The sequence below is a fragment of the Pongo pygmaeus genome, chromosome 4, assembly GCF_028885625.2.
Source record: "Pongo pygmaeus isolate AG05252 chromosome 4, NHGRI_mPonPyg2-v2.0_pri, whole genome shotgun sequence".
NCBI classification, from domain to species: domain Eukaryota; kingdom Metazoa; phylum Chordata; class Mammalia; order Primates; family Hominidae; genus Pongo; species Pongo pygmaeus.
In genome coordinates, this window is record NC_072377.2 from 153,811,597 (window position 1) to 153,833,720 (window position 22,124).

At 41.4% G+C, this 22,124-nt stretch overlaps 1 protein-coding gene, 1 long non-coding RNA gene and 1 other non-coding gene across 5 annotated transcripts in view; 1 reads left to right on the plus strand and 2 right to left on the minus strand.

Annotated features, from left to right (window-relative positions):
- Positions 1 to 16,012, minus strand: part of SH3TC2 (SH3 domain and tetratricopeptide repeats 2) — a 62,631-nt gene extending 46,619 nt beyond the window's left edge. Inside the window, exons 1-3 of one of the 2 annotated variants that reach the window (XM_054488709.2) lie at positions 15,823 to 16,012; positions 4,901 to 4,999; positions 625 to 752 (exon numbers count right to left, since the gene is read on the minus strand). In XM_054488709.2, the coding sequence (XP_054344684.1) occupies positions 625 to 752; positions 4,901 to 4,999; positions 15,823 to 15,874 (279 nt within the window). In that variant the 5' untranslated portion in view covers positions 15,875 to 16,012. Of the gene's footprint in view, positions 1 to 624; positions 783 to 4,900; positions 5,001 to 15,822 lie in introns of those variants that run through there. The other variant, XM_054488710.2, reaches the window with a different exon arrangement.
- On the minus strand, positions 10,439 to 10,541 carry LOC129037611 (U6 spliceosomal RNA). The gene has a single exon (XR_008502856.1). It is a non-coding gene; the product is annotated as a U6 spliceosomal RNA (small nuclear RNA).
- LOC129036970 (uncharacterized) lies at positions 15,541 to 19,883 on the plus strand. Of its 2 annotated transcripts, none has more exons than XR_008502702.1 (3): positions 15,541 to 16,526; positions 16,923 to 17,219; positions 18,991 to 19,883. It is a non-coding gene; the product is annotated as an uncharacterized LOC129036970 (long non-coding RNA). The 2 variants fall into 2 exon arrangements; XR_008502703.2 differs by having other exon boundaries at positions 16,142 to 16,526; positions 16,927 to 17,219.
- Positions 19,884 to 22,124: the final 2,241 nt, after the last annotated feature.

Sequence of the window (22,124 nt, forward strand, 5' to 3'; positions counted from 1 at the left end):
TTTTTTTCCTCCTCTCACCCAAGTATTTATAAGGTATTGTTTTTTGATTGGCAATCTTGGTACTTTAAAAATATATACTTAGCGGTTACCAGGAGCTGAGACATGGGGATAATGGGAGTTATTGTTTAATAGATATTGAATTTCAGTTTGAGATGATGAAAAAGTTCTGGAGGTGGATAGGTTATGAATGTACTTAGTGTCATAGAGAATTGTGCACTTAAAAAATGATTAAAATGGAAAATTTTATGCTATATATATTGTATCAGTAAAAAAAAGAATTTGAAATTACTGCATTAGAAAAAAAGTATACTTAATGAAGTAGGTATTATAACAATTCCCATTCTATATAGGTTAAGTAACTTGTCAAAGATCACAACTAATAGAAGATTTGAAACCAAATTTTCTCTGACTCAGCAACTCCAAGTTGCCTCATTCAGAGTTCCTGCCCATTCCTCTTCACTCCTGTGCAGAGATGTGCACGGAATCTTTCATTCATTCAGTCTACCTATTAGATGTTTTTTCTGAGGGCCTACTTTGTTCTAGATGCTGTCTTAGGTGCTAGGGATCCTGTAGCAGACTGATACAAGTCAGTACTCAGCATTCACCTGTTTCCTTCATGCTCACCTTAAACAGCATGCGCACCTCCTGGTCCTCATTTTCCAGTGCCCAGAGCCGCCTCCGAGCAGCTTCCTGTAGGGGTCCATTTACACACCTCCTGGAGCGGCTCTTTACACAGAAGGAGAGTGTCAGGTCTTAAAGAGAACAGAGAGAGAAGGATCAGGCTGAAAATAGAATAAAAAGGAAGAAAGAGTTAGATAAGCCCACAGTTTCCCCTACACCTGAACCCTCAACTGGTATCCTCATTAGTTACAGATTAGAGTGGTCTTAACACTCCTCGGAGCACCCCTTTAAATGGTCCTCTCTAGAGGAAAAACACATACTGAACCCAGGAGGACTCTGGAATCGCAGGAGTTGATGCGCTCACGTTGGTTATTTCTGCTTTGTACAGGGTTAATTCCTACACTGCCTGGCACTGATGTAATGGTGCTGACACAGGACCAGCTAGGACATACATCACTCCCTGTGAATGACTTGTGAAAGTTTACAATCAATAGGACTTTATCCATATTTAAGGAAATGTACTTATGTGTCAAAGTTATCATATGTAATAGACATATACTTTGTGCATTACACATTAACACATACACATAAACATGAACACATTACACATAAACACATTTTCTCTAACCTGACTTTTCTGATACTGCAATTATTAATGTTTATCAGGGTAATTAGTTAATGTATTAAAGTCTACCTTTAATTTCTCCAAAATGTACATTCATTTAACAGATACTTATTGAGAGCTTTCTATAAGCCAGAAGCTGTTTTACGGGCTCCTCAGCAGAGAACAAAACAGGCAGTCCCTGTTCTGATGGAGCTTGTATTCTTCTTGGTAAGTGAGTAACTAGGCAAGAAATTCCACAAACATAATAGTTTCAGATGGAGAAGAGCGCTATGAAAAAAAAATTAATGGGGTCAAGAGACAGAGAGATGGAGTGCTTGAAGGCAGGGGATACGTTTGGATAGTGTTGTCGAGAAAGGCCACACTGAGGAGGTTCATCGTATAATTGCACTTTGCATTGTGTCTTCTTTAGACAGTAAGTAGCAATACTGTTAATAATTATTCAACCAATAAACCGAGAAGGCATTGGAATAGATCATCACAGAGGTCTCACTTGCAGCCTCAACTTGCCAGGACCTCTGCAAATTCCTCAGCACATTAGAGATGACCCCTATCATGCTGGCCTGAGTCCACAAGACAGCTGTGGACTTCCACCTTTAAAAGGCCTGTCTTTAACCTGAAAATGCTGTGGCTGCAAATGAGCTCTTCTATGACATTCCCAAATGACCTGACTTTGATGTAAACTTCACGTGGGTGTTTGTTCCACACAGTACCTCCTAGGCTTATGCTCCAATCTCATGCAACCCCTTTTACTTCAGCACCCCCCATCCATCCAGGCCTCCATCTGGTATCCTCATGGCATGCTGAGCTCTAGGAGGAGGTACAGTGCAAAGATGAAGCCCAGGGAGGGGTCACGCAGTCTCCAGCTCAAGACTTGGCTCTGCCCCTCAGTAAATGTGCCACCCTAAACAATTAATCACCTCTCTATGCATGGCTTTTCCCTTTAGCAAAATGGCTTTTATAGTACCTATCCCACACGGGTTTTAAGATGTTTACTAGACTGGGCGCAGTGGCTCATGCCTGTAATCCTAGCAGTTTGGGAGGTCAAGGAAGGAGGAGAGCTTAAGCTCAGGAGTTCAAGACCAGCCTGGGCAACATGCCAAAACCCTGTCTTCTGACAAAAAAGAAAAAAAAATTAGCCAGACATGGTGGCCTGGGCATGGTGGTGCATGCCTGTAGCCCAGTTACTCAGAGGCTGAGATAGGAGGATGGCTTGAGCACAGGAGGCTGAGGTCACAGTGAGTCAACATCACACAAATGCACTCCAGCCCGGGGAATGGAGTAAGACCCTGTCTCAAGGGGAAAAAAAAAAACCTTCCTAAATAACATCGTGCATATAAAACTTTTTACTCAGTGCCTGGTATGTATTAAATATTCAGTAAACACATTAAAAGCATTAGCTGTTGCCCCTCCTCACCTGCCCACTACCAGCAAGTACTGCTCATGGCTGGCTGCCCTCAGGTGATCATGACTATTAACCTTGGCAATAACTGATTCTGTGATTCCTTTCTACCAAACCCATCTCATCCATCCTTCCAACATCTGATCCAAAATCCCCATTCGTAGCCCTTGCTGACTGACAAACAGGGCCTTTGGTGTGAATCTCCTTACCATGCACATGAATCTATGTATATGGAACTCAAAAGACCTGGACTTAAATAAGCAGACTGCTCTTGAGATCTCAACCGTGAGAACTGATACTTAGAGCAGAACCTCTGTGCCCACAGTGGGATCCTACAGTACCCTCTGCATCACTAGAGCAGGGAAGAAGTCAAGCTCAATATCGTTTTCATGAAGTGTATTGTGTCACAGATTAATCCTTCTCAAAGTCAGTTCTGTAATTGTGATAATATGTCTGACTGATTCTGTCTGCAACTGTACTGCATTAAGGAGAGGTTGGCAGCTACAGCCATCTCCCCTTCTCATTCCATGACCTTCCTGGAAACTGCATCAGGGTGGAAAATGCTGAAAGATGGACAAGTTCAGCCCGAGGTCAGTTCAGTTTCACCTACAGATACCCTTTGTTCACTGGCCTTCATGCATTGATAAGGCAAAATGCTGACTCTACTGCGTTCATAAAACAACAGATGGTAATTCAGGTTTTTTCAGGGGTGGTCCAAGCTGACAGACAGATAAGCAGATTGACACAATATCAAGAAACAAAAGGCAAAGTTTTTCTCATTGTCAACCAAGAAGTTTGACAGAATTTGAAACTGGGCTTATGGCTATACCACCCTGAACATGCCCGATCTCATCTGAAATTGGGAAAAGAAAACCTGGTATGACATGTGTACAATATCTATTTACACAGTCTAGATCCTTTAAATATTTATAATCTTTTTCACAAGTCTATATTTTGTATTACAGGGAGAGCTATATTTTTGGAGGGTGAAGGAGCGTTGTGGTTTTGAACAAGGCCCTTCCTCACCACATGTTAACTGTGTCGTGGTGAAGTCATTTCCCTCTCTGACACTCTGTTTCTCATCAGCTAAATGGAGATTTGGGTGCTTCCACCTAGCGATGGGCAAGCAAAAATGAGAAAAACATGTGAGGATTATTTGGCATGCAAATTGCCCTCTAAAATGGTCCCATCTACTGTACAACAGAAATCAAGTCTTCTACAGGTTTGTCCTCAGAGTTTCTGTTACAGAGTTCTGCCCAGGTGCACGTTTCCTCTGATAACAATTTTCTCTTTGCGGGCTTCATCGACGTCTTTTAAAAGGGATTTCGTGAGAGATGTGTATTAAGAATAAGATTTTTTTCACATTAATTTCAAAACTTTTTCTGCTTCTGAAAGATTCATACAGATGCCCTTCTGCTCAAGCCGATCTCACTTCACATATTCATTTAGTTATTCACTTATTTAACAAATATTTACGCAGAACCTACTACATATAAAGTACTATGTTGGGTATCACATAGTATGTAAAAGTGACCTCCACATATTCATTCAACCATTCATGTATTCATTTATTTAATTATTTTGAGGCAGGGTCTCACTCTGTTACCCAGGCTGGAGTGCAATGGTGCAATTACAGCTTACTGCAGCCTCGACGTCCCAGGCTCAGGCAGTACTCCCATCTCAACCTCTCAAGTAGCTGGGACTGCAGGCATATGCCACTGTGTCTGACTAATTTTTTGATTTTTTGTTTAGAGATCAGGTCTCACTCTGTTGCCCAGGCTGGGCCCCAACTCCTGGGCTCAAGTAATCCTCCCATCTCAGCTTCCCAAAGTGCTGGGATTACAGGTGAGAGCCACCACGTGCAGCCCATGTATTTATTCATCAAAGATTTTCTGAGCAGCAACAACGTATGAACAACTCTTTGAGGTACCATGTTGAATATAAATATTTTTAATTACCTCATCTCTCAACACCTTCAAATCTAATTTATGATATACTTTCTTCAACAAAGCAAATAAGTATGGAGCTCCTAATAAATGCCAGATTGTGAAGAGCTTTGAGTGATAGCTTGAGAAAGTTAAAATTAATTTTGTAGGCAATGGAGTGCAACAGAAGATTTGTGAGCAAGCAAATAGCATAGTCAAAATCTTTTCATCAAGAGGGAAAGAGGGAGGGGCTCCTTAGATGGGAGAGATAAAGAGGTTATCGCAATACTCAACATGGAAGAATAGGGCTTGTCTTTGGGATTTGGATACCTGGATTAATGTTCTGTGGCAGAAAACATTTTTCCTTGTATTCAGATGAGGCTATACACTCACTCGATACAGTTGGATCCTTGGAAGGAGTTTCTTTACCTGGAGAAGATGAAATAAAAGGTCATCTTAAGAGTGTAAGGAAACTGAAAGCAAGTTATAAGCAAGGCAGTAGTTTTGGTCAAGTGACAACTTTTTTCCAGGATTAGTGGCATGGAAGAATTCTAATTGTTATCACCATTGCCTTGTAATTATCTAAGCTATTATCAAAGAACTGTCATACATGGCATCTCAATCCAGCAGCAGCCTAGGTATGCCCATCTTATTAAAAAGCAGATCCCCATTCACATATCGAACTAAGTCTCATGGCTTAGAACACTGAAGGTGCTCAATATACATTGAGCCTACACAGGTCATCACAGATCTGACTACAGCAAGGCTTAAGGTTCAATAGGGGCAGATAGTGAAAGGGCTGGAGTGGACACAGACATTGGCATCATTAGGGAGACAATTGGGGTGTGGTTATAATGGCCCTGAAATGTATAATTGTCCCCAGCTGTCCTTCTGTCTGCCCCTTAAATAGTGTCCTGTCAGGCCTGTCTTTCTTCCCAACTCTGAAAAGTTACTGTCTTCACAATGGTAGAAGTGGAGTAAAAAGAAGAAGAAAGAAGATCAAGACACAGGCTAGGGCTGGGGAGGAGGAAACTTTGATAGCAGAAAGTTGAAAAGAAAGAAGATGGTGCACCTATAAAGCATAATGTAGTAGATACAGACGGAAATGTCAAAAACATTGCTGTAGAACATGGGTCTCCTTTACGGCATCCCCAAAATACAACAAGGAAACTGAAGTCCTTCACACATTAATTTTAGTTGATGGTTTCTGTCCTTTTTTCCATAAAACTGTTCAAGAACTGTACCATGGAGTCAGAATGTGATAAGTATTACCTGGTCCTGAAAAGCAGAGTTAGGGAACCTTGGCTTAACCACTATTTGTGAGTCACTCCTTTAATTTGCTTGTAAAATTGTGCATCAGAGCCAAAGAGGCCTACCAAGTTTTGCATACTGGATCTGTGCCTCTAATTATACAGCTCAAGAATGCAACAGGGGTGGAGCAGTCACAGTCACTTCTGGTTAATGTTGAACCTAAATTCTCATATTGCTGCTAATAGCCTGTGTCTCCATTCTGTGCCTATGGAGGGGGATTTTGACACCCAAGTTGAGGACCTTCCATTTCTTCACAGTGGGAGCAGTTAGCACTGTTCTGGGTGATGTACATGAAGAATGAAGTAGATTTCAGCTGGAATAGGCAGAAGCAGGGGCCTGTCAGCTCTTCATCCAGTAAATCTTGTTAGCTGTTCAGTGCTGAAAGCTAAGCAGCTTAGCTGGAAACCTGGTAGCAATGAGCTATAGTCGAACAGGATCATTTTTCAGTTCTGCCCCGAGGAACCAAAAGCAACTGCAGCAAAAAGGCACTGGCTTGGGAATAATGAGAAATGAGAATGAGCACAAATCAAATCTTTCCATACACGAGTTCAATGACCTTGGGCAAGACATTTCACCTGTCCACTTTGTGAGTTTTCACTTTCCCCACTTATAAATGAAGGACTGATCTAAATTAGTGCTTTTGAACCCCAGCTGCCTATTTGAATCATCTAGGTTGCCTTTTAAAAATATTGCTTCATCCCAGCTAAAAAAAAAAATTAAAACAATTGGACTCATGAAGATAAAGAGTAAAATGATGGTTACCAGAGGCAGGGAAGGGTGTGTGTGCTAGGGAGAAGTAGGGATGTTAATGGGTACAAAAATGCAGTTAGATAGAATAAATAAGATCTAATGTTTGATAACACAACAGGGTGACTGTTGTCAACAATAATTTACTGTACATTTAAAAATAACTAAAAGAGTATAATTGGATTGTCTGTAACAAAAAGAAAAGATAAATGTTTGAGTCGATGTGATTTACCCTGATGTGATTATTACCCACTGTATACACCTATATCAAAATATCTCATGTATTCCATAAATATATACACCTAATATGTACCCACAAAAATTAAAAATAATAAGGGAATAAAAAGAAAAAATATTGCTTCATCCTTAGAGATTCAGATTTTTGTGGTCCATAGTACAGCCATAGATTTTTTGTTAATAATAAGTCCTTCAAATGATTCTAATTTGAGCCAGTGTTGAGAACCATATGTCTAGATTGGTGCTTCTGAAACTTTATGTTACCTATGAATCACCTATGGATATTGATAAAATGCTGATTCTGCTTCAGTATTTGAAAGCTGAGGTTCTGCATTTCTGATGTTTTCACAGGTGATGCTCTTCCTGCTGCTCCCAGGACCACACTTGGAGTAGTAGCCTGCTTCCCTGGGACAAAGTTTGACCGTAGACTACAGCAAACCCACAAACATCGTCTTTATTTTTTTCCGGCCCACACAGTGAATTTTTAGTTTGAACTGCTTGACATCATTTAGAAATTGAAATGTTTCCCATAACCCAGATGCTTGAGTTTGTTTTGAAACATGGAAGATCTGTAGCCCAGGAGCCTCATTGTCATATGGCAACAGTCAGCTGGGGCCAAGTGGTTGCTGTCGCTCTGCAGGGCATTTGTTCTCCAGCCACCATGGTCCCCACCCTATTCCGTCACTCATTTACACCTGACCCTGGCAAGTTTGTGAGTGTATTCCTGCTGTAGAATTCTCCGAGAAAATACAATAGCCTGACAATGAGGGCTTGTGAGCTGAGCCCACCTTGAAGAAGGGAAGTCAAGGATGGGGACCCTGGCTTGGGGAAAGGGTGCACAGCTTTTTAAGGATTTGTGAGGCTTAGGGCAGAAAATTGCAAGGTTTTGCAAAATGTGATATATGAACTGTCTGTATCAGAATTTTTTAGACAATTGTTTTTAAAAAGATGTCTATGCAAAAAAAATCTTATAGAAAATATAGAAGAATATCTGCATGACTTGATGTTGCCAGTGATTTCCAAAACAGGATGGAAAAAGTGCTACCCTCAAAAGGAATAATGGATAAATAGTAATACATTAAAATTAGAAACTTCTGTTAATCAAAAGATGCAATCAAGAGGCTGAAAAGCAAGTGACAGAGTACAAGAAAATATTGATCATACATATGTATAGTTATCAAATAATTCAAACATAGAATATATAAGGAATGCCAAAAATCTTTGAGAAATAGGTAGCCAGCCCACCAGAAAAATGGGCAAACGGTTTGAATAAACTTTTCACCAAAGACAATATTCAAACAGCTAATAAATATATGAAAATTGTTTCACCTCATCAGGGAAATGAAAATTAAAACCACAATGGAACACAACTACACAAACTGGCTAAAATGAAAAAAAAAAAAGACAGATAAAGCCAAGTGTTTGTGAGGATATAGAGCAAGTAGAATACCTACAATATACTGCAACTAGAATATACTGCAAGTGTGAAGATAAACTGAAGTTCTATCTTTGGAAAGCTGACAGTGTCAATTCAAGCTGAAAATATGCATGCACTAAGACCAAAAGAAGATGGTGCACCTATAAAGCATAATGTAGTAGATACAGACGGAAATGTCAAAAACATTGCTGTAGAACATGGGTCTCCTTTACGGCATCCCCAAAATACAAGGAAACTGTTGTATCCACTAAATATTCCACTAAAATATTCAGAACAGCACTATTTATAAGAACCCAAACTTGGCTACAATTCAAATTCAATTTACACTAGAATGGACAAGCAAATGATGTATATATAATATATAATTAAATCTTAACACAGCAAACCGGGCATGGTGGCACATGCCTGCAATCTCAGCTATTTGGGAGGCCAAGTCTAGAGGATCATTTCAGCCCAGGAGTTTAAGCCCAGCCTGGATAACATAGCAAGACCCATCCCCCAAAAATTAAATAAATAAATAAATCCAATACAACAATGAGAATGAATGAATTGCAACTGTATAAAACAATATAGATAAGTATATTCACTTGTGAAAAGTCACCACACTGTACACATGATTTCATGCACAATTCCATATAAATGGTAAATTTCTTTTAATCCTCTTAAAGCCTTTACTGACCTCAACATTCTTTTTTTTTAACTTTTATTTTAGGTTTTGGGGTACATGTGAAGGTTTGGTTCTTAGGTAAACTTACATCATGGAGGTTTGTTATACAGATTATTTCATCAGCCAGGTATGAAGCTCAGTACCCAATAGTGATCTTTTCTGCTTCTCTCCCTCCTCCCAACCTCCACCCTCAAGTAGATCCCAGTGCCTGTTGTTTTCCTCTTTATAAGTTCTTACCATTTAGCTCCCACTTATAAGTGAGAACATGTGGCATTTGGTTTTCTGTTCCTGCATTAGTTTGCTAAGAATAATGGCCTCCAGCTCCATCTATGTCTCACAAAAGACATGCTCTCATTCTTTTTTATGGCTGCATAGTATTCTATGGTGTATATGTGTTAATGGTAAATTTTTATGAAAAGCTGAATTTTAAAATATTCCTGGAGCCCCTCTCTACCTACTCCACCTTGAAATATCTAGGAGTAGAGTTCTGAGGTGTGCGTTTTTAATTCGCACTTTGGGTATTTCTGATGTCTTCTAGAGTGTGAGAATGCTCAAGCCAATTCACCAGAGGCCTCGCATCCCATGAACCAGAAGGGTCCCTCTCTGAGAAACAATAAGGAAGCTGGAAAATTAGAATGCATTCTATAATAGGAAATACAGCTAATAGTTACACATGGATTGACCGTTTACAGCACTCTTTTACACATGGGGTTATATTTCAACATGAAGAAGTTTGAAAACTTGAGCTGGGCCTTGGAAAAGAACCAGAGATGATTCAAGGCAACAAAAAACTGTCATATAGAATAAATTACCTTCGAAAAAAATGTATGATTTTTATAACTGAAAGAAAATAAACCAAAAGGTCTATGGTAGTTATTGCTGAGTCATTTTAACAATCTTTTTTATACTTTCATCTACTTTCCAAATATTCTAATTTTTCTTTTTTTATAGGCACATTTAAATATTATTTAACTGAAATATTAACTTTTTGAAAAATAAAAGTTTTGTATATTAAAGATGATAACACAATCTGCTAACAATACAGGCTGCTGATTAATAATTGTTTTAATATTAATACTTTAATCTACTATTTAAATTCCAGCTTTGTCAATTGACCCAGTAATATCAGTAATATCCTTTTTATCATCTTTTCTTCTTCAGTATAGAATGCAGTCTAGGGTCAAGTACTACATTTAGTTGTCAAATGTCTTTAGCCTGCTTTCATTGGGAACATTTCCATACACTTTTTTTATGACTTTTTTTTTCTCTGATGACATTGACATTTTTGAATGATAAAGTCCCTCCTCCACCCTTCTTTTAGTTTTTCTTCAACTTTTATTTTAAGTTCAGGGGTACCTGTGCAGGATATGCAGGTTTGTTATATAGGTAAACGTGTGCCCTGGTGATTTGCTGCACAGATCATCCCATCACCTAGGTATTTAGCCTAGCATCCATTCATTATCTATTCAAAAATATGGAACACTTCACAAATTTGCATGTCATCCTTGCACACGGGCCATGCTAATCTTCTCTGTATCTTTCCGATTTTAGCATATGTGCTGCCAAAGCAAGCTCTCTATTTTTCAAATATTCTGTAATCAGCATGCATTTGTTTTCTAATACTGAAGGCAGGTAGAGAAGTGGCTAAGAACAAGTGGCAATCAGACAGTCCTGGACTCAAACCCTGGCTTCTTCATTAGCCATGTGACCCATGTGAACCCAGTCTATGTAGTCTATGTGGAGCTGACTCTCTCCCTAGCTCCAAAAGTGAGCACATAATTCAGGCATAATCCAACTGGGTTATGCAGTGCCATGGCCACATGGTCAAAGTTAAGCCAATGAGAATTAGCTCTAGGACCCTCATCAGCACACTTAGTGAAGAGATTTCTTTTCACTGGACTAGAAGCTATGAATATGACAGCCTGGAGCTGTGGAGCCCACCACAAGGAGAAAGCCTGCCTGACATTGAGTCCAACCCATAAAAACAGAGCTTAGGAAAGATAGCTTTCTGATAACATCATCTGAACACCTTGATTTAGCAATATCTGCAGAAAAAAAAACCTAGACTTTCAGTTATTAATCAATAAATTGCTTTTGATATAGCTAGTTTTATTTTTATTATTATTGATCAGAAAAAGTTACTAACCCTCAATTCAGAAAAACATTGAGATTCATTTGTAAACTGCCAAACTGGTTTCTGAAGAGGCTGTAACATTTTGTATTCCCACCAGCAATGTGTGAGAGTTCTAGTTGCTCCACATCCTCACTAACACTTGATGTTATCAGTCTTTTTAATTTGGGCCATTCTAAGTATGTAGGCCATTTTATCTGATTGTTTCAATGTGCATTTCCCTAATGACTTATGATGTTAATCACTTTTTCACATACTTATTAGTCATCTACATACATTTTATATGGAAGTGTCCATTCCAACATTTTGCAATTGTTATTGGGTTATTTATCTTATCATTATTGAGTTGAAAGAGCTTTTTTTTTTTTAAATATACTTGTTCTGGATATTACTCCCCAGTTGATGGCTTGCTTTTTGCGTTCTTGGCAGATGTCCATAAGTGAGAGGAAAGCAGGATAGGGTGGGAATGAGCTTTGTACACGCATGGGATGGTAGAAGCCAGTCTATGCATGCTGGGGAGGTGGGTAGTTGTGGGACTAAAATAGATAAGTATGGTAGGGTCAAGATGGGGGAGCACTTTAAGGCAGGCAGGGGTGTTTAGAATGGATACAGTAAGCAATGGTGAGGTGTGAAATATTCTTGAGCATGGCAATGGTATAATAAAAGTGAAAATTCTACTTGGGTAACATGGGAAGGATAAGGAGAGAAAAGCACAATAGGCAGGCAGACCAGCTGAAGAGGTGCTGTGAAAATCCAGGGAGGTGAGTGTGAGAATGTGGGCTGTGGCCCTGGCAATAAGAAGTGAGGGCATAGAGTGAATGAGGCTATATTTTAAAACAAGAAAAGAGAAGGCATCTTGACATATTGAATATGAGGGATAAACATGGGGAAGAGGCAAGAATTGCAGAAAATGAATGAAGGAAGGGATTTAAAAGATCACCTAGTTCCACTCCCAATTTTACTGTTGAGAAACTAAAGGCCCAGAGAGGAGTCGTGATTTTACTGAGATCACACAGCAAATTAGCAAAAGAGCCAGAGGCCATCCAAATCAATGGGTAGGGACCTTGCCATTTTCACTACATTAACCTGACCTCAGAACTCTAAAGTCTTGGGCCTCTGATCAGGGAAACATCTCACAACAACTTGCTGAAAATGAGAATTCACCTTCATTTCTCCTCTCTCAGCCTCTCTTTGCTCCTATCCACCCACCACCATGCTCAACTTTAAAAAGAAGACTAAACAGTAAACATTTCTCTGCATGTTTTTTTTTCCTGTACCCACATTTTCGTTTCTTTTTTGACCTAACAGACCTACCATCAGCAGTTTTTATGATGTAAACCCACTTTCTCCTTGTTGGGACGAATAGCATGTTAGAAGTACAGCTACATCTACCCACATGAATATATTTTAGATTATAATGTTTCGCAAAAAAAAAACTTGCATCATGATATCATTTTGTTTAAGTTTTAAAGTCTGCAAAACAATTCTTTGGAATGATTGTGAGTTCATGAATATGTAGTAAAAGCACATAACCACTGAATTCATGAAAGTTATTAACTATGTGGAGAGAGAAGGGGAATGAGATTGGAAAGAGATATCCAGGGGCCCCTAAATATGTTTGTGATGTTTTATTTCTTCAAAAAGTAAGAGAAAGAAAAAGATAAAGTTCTGAAGATAACATGGCATAATGCAAAAATTTGTTACAGCTAGATGGTGGGCTAACTATTCTAATATCTTCTATTATCAGTAGTTTTAAATGCTTTACAAGTCATTTAAAATTCAAAAGTGAAGCATCATTTACTATTATCAGCATTCACCCTCGATCTCCTGTTATTATACTGATGATTCACATTTATCAAAAAGGTTGGAAGGAAAGTTACAAGCACCAGTGATCAGCAGAGGTGAATGTATCTCTTCCACATCTTCTATTTAAGGGTGTAAATCTGCCAAATTTCTTCCAACAGGCATTGAAAATAAGGGTGAAGTGCTAGAAGTTTTTTGATCAACAAACTTTGACAAGGCTTTCTCTGTGATCCAAAGTGAGCAACTGTAGCTTATTAAATAATGGCAAGAAACAACTCATAGATACGGTGGGGAAGTCAGAGATGACAGCAACTGATCAGAACTTATCCTCTCACCATGTGCAGTCCCCCCGATTAGGGGACTTCTGTGAGCAGTTGAGAGCCATCCCAGGGAACAGATGCTGCAGGCAGAGTCCACATATAAGAATGCAGGTGCCTGGAGTAGTCAGAGTCAACGTTCATTATTGTGTCACTCCACGCAAACCAGTCTGGCAGCTCAGTGCTATCAAGAGTCTTCTCCTTTCCTGTGTCCCTTAGCCCTGAGGACTCACTGTTTTGGTGTCTGCTGTTAACTCCCACTTACACAGACACAAGGCAGAAGCACCCCAGGAAACATAAGTACAGACTTCTCCAGGCTAGTAAGGAATTAGGAGGAAGTGACGTAGGAGTGGCCCATATTAACTAAGGATAAAACAGCCTGTAGTTACTGAAGGGTTATCAAAAGCCAGACCTTGTACTAAGTCCATGAGAGGAATTATTCAATTTAATCCTCACAAAAGTTCCATGGGATAAATACCACCATTAGATACAGCTTACAGCCAGGAAAACTGAGGTTCAAAAAACATGAGGGACTTGCCCAAGGTCACACAACTATTAAGTTGCTCCAGGATGGGTCTCATACTTTGTTCTTTTTCTCTAGGATAAATAGGGGAATCTGGAATGGGAATATCCAGATCAACTGGACACGGACCTACAACACCAATATCAGCCTCGCTAGGGAAAGGCCCTGACACATACAGGGAATAATATGGGGGAATGGCATGAAAAGTCTCAAGGGAGATACATAGCAGGCTAACTCTTGGTGAAAAGGCGAATGCGGGGTGCCAGCCAGTAATCAATGGCAAAAAGAAGGTAAAAGAATAAAGTAATTGAATGATAGTGTTATTATAATTTTGACCTTTTTCAATATTTTTGTTTGTTTGTTTTGAGCTGCGTAACTCTGTTCTACAGGAAATCTTTGGCTGAAGGACAGATGTCAACTAGAAGCAGAGCCGCTCTAGGTAGGGATGAGGGAACATGAGCAGAGCTCTCTGAGGCACCTCTACACAGCAGTTTACAACCCTAAAATTGTGTATATGACTAAATGGAGGCCCAGAGAGAGAGCGAGATATACTAGGGTCATCAAAATGGAATTAACAATGGTTAATTTTATTGTGCTCAACTAACTGCACCAGACTGTTTCACCATTTCACATGTAGACTTAATCACCACAGCTCTGAAGAAGACATAATCATGTCGTGAAAGCTACAGATAAGGAAACTGAAACACAGAGAAGTTAAATAAGTTGTCCAGGCAAGTAAAAGAACCAAGATCAAATCCAGACACTTTGGCCTCAAAGACCAAGTGAGTAGCCAAGATGACATCTGCCTAACCAGAGCTAGAGGAAGTCAGATCTAGAACCCTGATCTCCGACCAGTGGTCCTGCATGTCTCCCTCCACGCTGTTTCTGCTCTCATGGGGCACAATGACAATAGGACTTAGGGGGGAGGGACTGAAAAGTGTTTACATCTGAGAAATCTAGAGAAGTGAAATTGTTCATAGCTAAAGTTGTGCCTTTTGTGCCAAGGGCATCGTTTGGGGGGACACTCCCTGCTGTAGGTGCCAAGGTGCCTAGATCAAGACTTCAAGCACAGGAAGCAGAATATGGTTGTTTTGGGTTCACTTTAATGACCTCAAGTGCCTTCTACAAGCCCAGGTGATAAGACTAAAGAAGAAAGTTGACTGTCAGAGAGTAGAAAGCCCTCAGCTAGAGGATGCTCCTTAGCTCCTTCTCCCAGGAACCATGGTGGAGCTCCAGGAAGACACAGAGTTCTAACAAGGGTTAGGAATGATTCCTTGGAGCAATGTTCCCCTAACTCCCAAGCAAGCCTCCCCCCACCAATCTACCCCCTCATTTCCCCAAAGCCACCACTCACCCTGATAAACACCACACAAGAGAACACAGGGCCCTACCTTGATTCTCCTCTGAAAAAAAGCAAAAAGGTTGCTTCAGGGAGACCAACCAGCCTGGTTGGCCTGGAACTGACATATCCCAGCAAATTCCTCAGTCCCAGGCAAACCATAATGGCTGGTCACCCTAAGTCACTCTCTCATGAGTTGACAATTTCTTAGAGCAACAACTCTCCATTGCCTCAACTTGATGCACACACTCACACACGCACTCACACACAAATCACACTGTAATAGGTGGAGGCAGGAAACTGCCTGTTTTTCTCCAGTAACAGCAACCCTGACAAAAATAGGCTTGAATGACTAAGGCCAAGTTTATGACCACCCATAGACCACAGAGGAACTCACTGCCTGAACTTTCTTCCTGTCCTGGGGGATCTCGGGAAGAAAGGAAGGAAGGGCTTAGTCACACCCTGGGAGTGGCAGCCAGGAGCAGTGCTGCTCAGCTCCTGACAGAGCAAACTCAAAGCCTCTTTCTTCAGGAAAAAATAGATGCTTCCAGGCTTTGCTCCCTTTTTACAGAGCCAACATGACAAACCCTTACCCAGGGAGGAAGGAGAGGCAGCCAGAAAGCACAATCATCTCCCCATCTTTGGGAGAAAAGTTTCTCCAACCCAGCAGGTCCCTGAGCCTCCACTGGACCATCCACTTTGGCCAAGCCACAGGCCAAGGGCCCCCTGGGAAACTCACCTGGGCCCCGGGTCAGACTCCGCTCCCTGGGGATGCAGAAGCAGCCACCCATGTGTGTACCATCCTACCCTGGCCGAGGCCCTTGGGAACACCGGCCAGAAGAGTGCTGCAAGAGACAGCCTCCCAACGGTGTCCCTCCTCCCGCCTCCTCCCTGGCACACGAGGGACCGAGGCCTGCTCAATGCACAATGCAGCCTTTGATATCCCGGCTACAGCAGGAGGCCCAGGGAGGGTGGGAGGGGCAGCCCAGCCCAGCCTGCAGGCCCACAGCTCCTGCACTGTCAGGCCTGGGGAACAGGGCTCCTCCCTGCCTCTCAGCAGATCGCTTCATGCCTATCAGCCTGCAGCACATTCCTCGCATTCTAGGATTGAGATACACAGTTTGGTTCTTGTGGGGGCAGCCAGGGCGGGGGAGGAGGGCAGAGAACATCCCAGAGATCAAGACTGCTCTTCTTGCTCCCTCCCTGACTGACTTGGCCCACACTGACTGACCTGCCACCCCTTTACAGTGATCTCCACCCAGTCTCTCTCTGCAAAGGCCTCCTTTGGCTCTCTGATAAAGTTGGAGCTGTGGGTGCAGCATTTCACTTCCACCTAGCAGCATCAATGAGCCAGCTGCTTACTGGGGAACACGCAAACCCCCAGCTGCTGGCGTGCAGGAAAAGAATCCAGGAGATCACCTGATGAAGCCCAGCATTTTACAGGTGAGGGGATGGAAAACCAAATACATCAAAGGATGGGGAGAGGTTGGTCAATAGGTAGAAGGTTAGAGTTACATAGGAGGAGTAAGTTCTAGTGTTCTATTGCACAGTAGGGGGACTATAGTTAATAATGTATTGTATATTTCAACATAGAAGAGAGGATTTTGAATGTTCTCACCACAAAAAAAAAAAATGATGTTTGAGATGATGGATATGCTAATTACCTTGATTTCTTCATTACACAATATATAGATATATTGAAACGTCACATTCTAGCCCACAAATGTGTAGAATTATTATGTGTCAATTAAAAATAAAACTAAAAAAAAAAAAATACAGCAAGTCTACAGGTATGCAAGCAAAACTGGTCCCACAAGACTAACCTCTTTCCTGTTTCAGATAGGCAGTGGAGCAGGGGAATCCAGTTGACACTGTGGCTAAATTTCAGAACACCTCCCACGAGATCTTGCAAAGGAGATGGAGAAAATATGGCTGAATGCCAGCAAGGTTGGACGGAAGCATGACTGCTCTAACAACCAAGCTCAAAGAGCACTGCTCACCCAATGTTTCCTTCATGACTAGAGCAAAGTGGTGAAAGGACCCTGGTGAGAGGCCCAAAGAACAGGAGGTGTGAGCCAACAGAAGGTGGGGTCCTGCTGGGCCTATGTTGCAGGCTATTTGGAGGCTGAACTTGAGGTCAGTATCACCAGCATTTTAAGGACGGCAGTGGCCAGATCAAGTTTATATTCTGAGAGGAGCACTCGGGTGACCAGGTGAAGAATGGCCTAGGGGTCACTCCCACCAGAGATCAGGAGTATCCACCTCACACACCAGCCCCGCCCCAGAGGACAGGGTCTTTCTTCAGCCTGTCTCTGAAGTACCACTCCCGTCTCCATCCTGACTCATCCTGAGACACAGTTACTGAATGTTTACTGTGGGCCAGGCTCTCACTGTACATTATTCTATTCAAATCCCATAACAGCCCCATAATGTAGGCATCATTTCTACTTTGTAAGTGAGGAAATGGATAAAGAGGAGTGTATAACTTGTCCAACTCCCTCCCTTCTCCCACCATTTATGAATGTCAGAGTCAAGACTGAGCCAGGTCTAGTTGATTCCACAGCCCAGAAGGATCACGTTTCTGATACATGGGATACATTGTGGGTTCTCCCATGACTACTAGGACACACAGTGAGAAAGGCCTAGGAAGGACTGAAACCTCTGGAGCCAGCTAACCATTTACACAAAGCCCAGGAGATGAGAGCTGGGGCGGAGAGTAGAGTGCAGGAGGGATGGGGTCTCTCTGATCACATTGCCACCGGGGAGGATGTTTTCTCTGTGCAGGTCTATTTAAAGTATCTACTTCCCATACGTTTCTCATGTGTTTCCCTTACTGAAGCACAGTGTTTTTGAATACGAATTAGAATGTTTTCTTGGGCCCACAATGAAAGGATAAGAGTTTCTTTAGAAAACAGCCACTTAAAACTGGGATGTACATGAAAATCAGGCAGTGACAAGAAGCCTCATGCTCTAACTTACACACGCTGACAGATGCGCAGACTTATCATTGCTCCTTGGCTGGTCTGCACACCACTCTTACACAGGTACAACAACAATCAGACTATAAATGATCAAAACCAACTATTGAAAGGATCCCAGGCCATCTGTCAGAGATTACACCCTAGGCAGTTGGCTAACACACACATTGCGGCAGGTCTTAAATGAATAGTCCATTCTGGATAAAGTCATTGCTTCCCTTGAGATGCAAGAAACTGTGCTGTTCTGCTCCTGGGTAGCCTGATGAATTGATTAGAGCAAAGAGATTTCCAGCAGGAGCAAAGGCCCTGAAGCAGGAACTTGCTTAGCATGTTAAAGGAAGTATGGTTGAAGGCTAGTGAGGTAGGCGAGGGCACAGAGATGAAGTCAGAGAAAGCAGCAGGAGACCAAACAGTGTAGGGCCTTAGAGGTCATCTAAGGACTTCAGCTTTTACTCTGAATGAGGTAAGAGCCAATGGAGGACACTAAAAAGAAGAGTAATATGCATGACTTACGGTTTTAAAGGGTCAGCCTGGCTTATAGGCTATAGATGGAACTCCAGATATGCAGCAATTGTAACATCCAGCAGAGAGATGATAATGTCTTGAACCAAAGTGCTATTGGTAGAGGTGATGAAAAGGGTTTAGATATTAGACATATTTTGAAATAAGGGTGTATTAGTCAAGGTACTCCAGAGAAACAGGACCAATAAAGGTTGATAAAGATAAAGAGAAAAAAAAAAATTAACGAATTGGCTCATGTGAGGGTTGGCAAATCTGAAATCCATAGGGCAGGCCAGCAGGCTGGAGACTCAAGTAAGAGTTGCTATTGCAGTCTTTAGTCCAAATTCCACAGAGCAGCAGACTAGAGACTCACACAAGTTTCCCATGTTGCAGTCAAGAATTCTTGATAAGAATTTCTTCTTTTTCAGGAAACTTCAGTCTTCAGTCTTAAGGCCTTCAACTGATTGGAAGGCCCCCAGTCAGCTGGTGGGGAAGACCCATGCACATTATAGAGGGTAATCTGCTTTGTTCACTGTCTACTGATGTCAATGTTAATTATCTTTAAAAAAAAATACCTTCAATATCTATTTTGTTCTTTGGTCAAACAACTGGGCACCATGACCTAGCCAAGAGAACACATGAAATTAACCATCACAGAGACCCATGAGGATGTGTTGATATATTGAATGTATGAGAGGAAAAAAAATCTACTTTTGAGTAGTTCTGAGTTTTTTTACCTGAACAACTGAAATAATTTAATATTTATTGAAATGTTAAATGCTAGAAGAAAAGAAGCTTTGTGAATGGAAACCAGGAGTTTGGTTTTGTATATGTAATATTTAATAGTCCTTTAGTATATCCAAGCAGATGTAGACAAAGCAATCTGGAGTTCATGGAGAAGTTAAAAGCTGAAGGTAAGTATTTGGGAGTTGTCACTGTGTAGAGGGTATGTAAAGTTAGAAGACCAAATAAGATCTCTTAAGGTTGAAAGTGGAGGATAGAATACAGAGGATATATAAAGAATGAGCCCTACAAGCACATTAATTTTTATATGAATAAGAAAGGAGTAGAAACCAGCAAAAGCAATAGAGAAAGAGTGGCCAGTGAGAGGATATGCACCAAGAGCATAAGATGGTACAGAATTCAAGTGAAGAAAGTGTTTCAAGAGCAGAAGGTGATTAACTATGTCAAATGCTGCTAATAAGTAAGATGTGCACAGAGAATTTACCACTGGACATCTTGGTGGAGCAGTGGAGATAAAAGCTAGATTGGGAAAGCTTCAAGAGTATATGGTAAAAAAAAAAAAAAAAAAAGAAGTGGCGCTCCAACCCACCTTCAACTCACCACCATCACCATCATTGCCATCATTATGGAATACCTGTTGTTCCCTTAATATTTGTTTGGTGTTCAGGGGTTACAAGCTCATATGCCTACAAGAGCCACACAGCTGATAGAAATGAGTGAACTGGCCAGGAGATAAGTGGCAGCTGATCCCACTGTAATTGCCTAATGGATTCTTTCTGCCTGCTGCACAGACAAAACCAGTTCACTGAGACTGGTATTGCAGCAAAGAAAACCTTTCATTAATGTGAGGCCAGCCATGCAGAACAACCAGGGTTATCACTCCAGTCAACCTCCCTGAAGACTCAGAGTTTAGGGTTTTTCAAGGATAGTTTGGTGGGCAGGTGGGGAGGGGTGGGTGCTGCTGATTGGTTGGGGGTGCAATCATAGGAATGTGGAAAATAGCCTTCAGGCACTGAGTTTGTTTCTAGATGGGAAACACAGGACAGGTGAAGTCATGAGTCATGAGTCTGGGTGGGCTCAGTCAGTTGCCAGAATGTAAAAGTCTGAAAGACATCTCAAAAGACCAATTTTAGGTTCTACAATAGTGGTGTTACCTACAGAAGCAATTGGCGAAGTCACAAATCTTGTGACCTCTGACCACATGACTCCTGAACAATAAGGGATTATAGAAACTATATCTACATTTTAGCAGAATTCAGGTCCCTCCCATAATCTTAATCTTATGGCTTTTCATTAGTCTTACAAAGGCAGTTTCAGCCCCCAAACAACAAGGGAATTCACTTTAGGGAGGGACTGTTATCATCCTTGCTTCAAAGTTAAACTACAAACTAAATTCCTCCCATGGTTAGCTTGGCCTACACCTAGGGATGAGCAAAGACAGCCAGCCTGTGAGGCTAGAAGCAAGATGAAATCAGTCACATTAAACTTCTCTCACTGTCATAATCTTTGCAAAAGCAGTTTCATTGGCGTCAAGGTTGGGGCAACAACAGGGAGAGGTGTACCTGTGGGGCATGGAGGGCACTGCTCTGTCTAAGAAGAAGCCCCTGCTAGGCTTTGGGCAATGAGGAACATGGTGCAAGACAGGCCTGTGTAACCAGACCTTCTCATTTGTCATGGAAACCAAAAATCCAGATTTGTAAGTGAAGCTTCCTAACGTTTAAATGTTTATAAGATATAGGAGGCCAAGGCAGGAGAATTACTTGAGGCTAGGAATCCAAGACCAGCCTGGGCAACATATAGATACTCTATCTCTAAGAAAATGCTAAAAATAAATAAATAAATATTTATAAATTATTTCAAAAAACCTTTCAAAGCACTATGTGGGCCAATACCTCAGGACAGACAAACTTGCCTGCAGACCAAATCCAACCCAAGAGCCACCCACCAGTTTGCCATTTCAGACACAAAATTGAACTTTTTTCTTAGAAAAAAATGTAATCTAGTTGGAGCAATCATAACTTAGGTACTATAATTCCAGGGAAAAACTGAAAAGATCCCATTATCAGTTGAATTGTGTCCCCCTGAAAAAGATAGGTTGAAGTCTTCACCCTCTGAATCTGACTTTATTCAGAAATAGGCTTGTTGTAGATATAATTATTTAAGACGAGGTTACACTAGAGTACGGTAGGTTCCTAATCCAATATGATCTTATAAAAATATCCTTATAAAAAAACAACCTGTGGGCCAGGCGTGGTAGCTCACACCTGTAATCCCAGCACTTTGGGAGGCCAAGGCAGGCGGATCACAAGGTCAGGGGATCGAGACCATCCTGGCTAACATGGCGAAACCCCGTCTCTACTAAAAATACAAAAAAAATTAGCCGGGCGTGGTCACCTATAGTTCCAGCTATGCGGGAGGCTGAGGCAGGAGAATGGCGTGAACCCGGGAGGCAGAGCTTGCAGTGAGCCGAGATTGCGCCACTGCACTCCAGCCTGAGTGACAGAGCAAGACTCCGTTTCAAAAAAAAAAAAAAAAAAAAAAAACTGTGAATAGACAAGGACACACAAGGAGCGCTCCATGAGACAATGAAGGTAGAGATTGGAGTTACGTAGCCACAAACCAAAGAATACCAAGCATTGCCTGCAAACCACCAGAAACTAGAAAAAGACAAGGAAAGATTCCCCCTACAGGTTTCAGAGGGAGTACAGCCACGCTGACGCCTTGATTTTGGACTTCTAGTTTCCAGAACTATAAGACAATCCATTTCTATTGTTTCAACCCAGTTTGTGGTTCTTTGTTAGAGTAGTCCTAGGAAACT